Genomic DNA, 3,273 nt, shown 5'->3' with positions numbered 1-3,273 from the left:
ATGTCGACATCGTCTGAACGTACCGTCTCCGCCGCCGGAACCCCATCGCCGGCTGTCGAAAACTCACTTTCCGGTGCGCACCATTACATAACCATGAAACTTACGCTGAAAAATTATTTGTTTTGGAGGATGCAACTCCTCTCCTTCCTCCGCGGCCAGGAACTCCTGGGATTCATGGACGACAGCTATCCGTGCCCACCAGCGACGGTCCTTGGTGCACCATCCACCGGCGCGTCGACCACGACATTGGCCGAAGTAGTGCCGGTTGCCAATCCGGCGTATCATGCATGGATTAAACAGGACCAGACGATCGTGTCGCTTTTGGTCTCCTCCATGGCAGACGAGGTACTCCACCTTGCGCTCAGCCAGGAGACATCTGCTGAGATATGGACCTCCATCACCGGCGGACTTGGATCTTCCAGTCAAGCCCGTTGCCTCACGCTGCTCAGTCAGTTCCAAATGCTACGTCAAGGCAATTCGACGACGGCAGATTACCTTGGGAGAGCCGGGTCCTTGTCGAATCACTTATCAGGCTGGCCGGCCGCTAACCCTAATGGAGCAGAACTTGTACGTGATTCGGGGTCTGCGTCCGGAACTTAAGGCCCTGGCGACATCGTTGACTGCTACCGGAGCACCGGTGACTCTCACTCATCTTTCCGATTTTTTACAGGCACATGAGTTCATCCTAGTGGATGATTACCCGTCGCTTGATGCCGGAGTTTCTCACACTGCCATGTACACCGGGACTGGCCGTGGTTCGCATGGCGGTGGGAGGCAGCAGCAGTCCTCGCAACAGTAGCGAGGCGGACGGCAAGGGCGTGGTGGTGGTCAACACCGGGGAGGCCGTGGTGGTAGAGGTGCGCAGAGATGCCAAATATGCAGGTCCCATGGGCATTCGGCGGTGTATTGTTATAAAAGATACACAACACAGCCACCGCAACCTCAAGCGCATGTCGCTATGTCTGGCGAGATTTCGGCGTCTCCATCGACTGTGCCGGCGGACGGGTGGTATCCGGACACCGGAGCCACCGCTCATGCCACCCCGGACGTGACCATGCTCGGCCAATCGGATGAATATGGCGGATCAGATGTTCTAAGAGTGGGTAATGGTGCAGGTTTGTCTATTTCGCGAATTGGCAGTGCAACTATCCCATCCTTGTCAAAATCACTATGTTTAAATAATATCCTACATGTCCCGAGTCTTTCTGTTCCGTTGCTTTCCGTTCATAAGTTTACAGTTGACAATAACGTTTTTTTTGAATTTCATGATAATTGCTTTATTGTGAAGGACTCCACAACCAAAGCAGTACTTCCGGTGTCAAGACAAAATTTCGCGTTCGTCAGTTCCCGGGCCACTCCCACTACTTGGCATCGTCGGCTAGGAGACCCGCACAAGCAAGTTCTAAATAAAATTCTACAAAAGTGTCCAGTCACGCCCAATAAAGCCGAATCAATCGAGTCATGTACATCGTGCCATCTTGGAAAGTCGTCTAGATTGAAATTAGATAGCGTGCCCAATTCCACTAAAAATGTATTAGACTTGATTTTTACCGATATTTAGGGGCCTTCCCCTGTATTGTCTAATAGTGGTTTTCGCTATTTCTGTCTCTTTGTAGATGATTACTCCAGATTCTGCTGGTTTTATCCATTACGGGTAAAATCAGACATATATAAAATATTTGAGTCGTTTCGTGTCTTGGTAGAGCGCCAGTTTGTGCGTTCTATCAAATCAATTCAGTCCGATCTAGGGGGTGAGTACCGCAAACTACACACAATATTCCAAACTTTAGGGATAAATCACCGGCAATCCTGCGCATATATAGACGAACAAAACGGCCGAGTAGAGCGGCGTAATAGACATATAGTCGAAACAGGCTTAGCTCTACTCGCCGAAGGCAAAGTACCCCTCGAATATTGGACTATGCTTTTGAAACCGCAAACACCTTAATCAATTACTTACCTTCATCAGCCATAAATTATGAAAGCCCATATACCCGCCTATTTAATACTCCACCCCCATACACCTTCCTTCGTGTCTTCGGGTGTCGGTGTTACCCATATCTAAGGCCATATAATCGGCACAAGATTGAGTATCGCTCCACCCCGTGTGTCTTCTTAGGTTACCCACCGTCCTTTAGGGGGTATAGGTGCACTGATCTAACTAGCGGAAAGACTTACATCTGTCGTCATGTCCGCTTTGACGAATCTGTTTTCCCCTTTTCTACAGATTATTCAACACAAGTATCGCCTTCACCGGCCTTGCCCTGGGCAGCGGCACCAATTATCTCACAGGGTCCTACTCCGGATCCCACTCCTACACCGGCCCCGGTTGAGACACCGACACCTTCAGGTCCTGAGCCGGTACCTTTAGCCCGTGAATCTCCACAGTTGGCTATAACACATACTGCCCCAGTAAGGACTCGGAAACGACGTACCCAGCCGCAGAGTCGAGATCATGTCATGCGCCTTGGTCACATGACAAGGGGCTCAGATGAGCCGTTTCAGGCTTTAACCGCAGTTGCGGATCCCACGTGTTATTCACAAGCTGTGAGCCACGCACATTGGCGCGAGGCTATGGACCAGGAGTTTAATGCCTTACTGCATAATAACACCTGGCAGTTAGTTCCTCCTCAGCCTCACATGAACATCATTGGGTGCAAGTGGGTGTTCCGCACTAAACGCACTGCTGATGGTTCTGTCGAACGGTATAAAGCTCGACTAGTGGCGAAAGGGTTCAATCAGGTAGCAGGAGAAGACTTCTTTGAAACATTTAGTCCAGTGGTCAAGCCAACCACAGTACGGATGCTTTTCTCTCTAGCTGTGTCCAACAGGTGGACTCTACGACAATTAGATGTGCACAATGCCTTCCTAAACGGGCATTTGGTCGAAACCGTTTACATGAAGCAACCTCCGGGGTATGAGGACCCTACATCACCTGGGCATGTGTGTCACCTTCTGCGGTCTCTTTATGGCTTGAAACAGGCTCCACGGGCTTGGTTCAAGCGTCTTCATGATTTTTTGTTGTCTACAGGTTTTAAGGCATCTAAAACTGATGTCTCATTGTTCTATTATGCGATTGGGGACTCACGAGTGTTTCTATTGGTCTACGTCGACGACATAATAATGATGGGCAATGATGCCAAATTGGTTACTACGCTACTGCAACGTCTTTCCACTACGTTCAAAATTAGGGATCTAGGATCTCCTGGGTTCTTCTTGCGTATTGAGACGATTGCATCAGGCTAGGGTTTTATTTTGTCCCAACGTCGTTAT

General features: G+C 49.6%; 1 protein-coding gene across 1 annotated transcript; it reads left to right on the top strand.

Annotated features, from left to right (window-relative positions):
• On the top strand, positions 1-799 carry LOC109169036. The gene is made up of 2 exons (XM_019317936.1): positions 1-567; positions 671-799. Exons 1-2 carry the CDS (start codon positions 1-3, stop codon positions 797-799), a joined length of 696 nt encoding a protein of 231 aa, XP_019173481.1.
• Positions 800-3,273: the final 2,474 nt, after the last annotated feature.

This window comes from Ipomoea nil, unplaced genomic scaffold (assembly GCF_001879475.1).
Source record: "Ipomoea nil cultivar Tokyo-kokei standard unplaced genomic scaffold, Asagao_1.1 scaffold3245, whole genome shotgun sequence".
Lineage (NCBI taxonomy): Eukaryota > Viridiplantae > Streptophyta > Magnoliopsida > Solanales > Convolvulaceae > Ipomoea > Ipomoea nil.
This window is presented reverse-complemented; position numbering and strand designations above follow the sequence as displayed.

Excerpts from the sequence above, each read along its gene's own strand:
- LOC109169036 (XM_019317936.1), top strand. The coding sequence starts at position 1 with ATGTCGACATCGTCTGAACGTACCGTCTCCGCCGCCGGAACCCCATCG. Across the intron at positions 568-670 it reads ACCCTAATGGAGCAGAACTT|GCACATGAGTTCATCCTAGT; the intron begins GTACGTGATTCG and ends GATTTTTTACAG.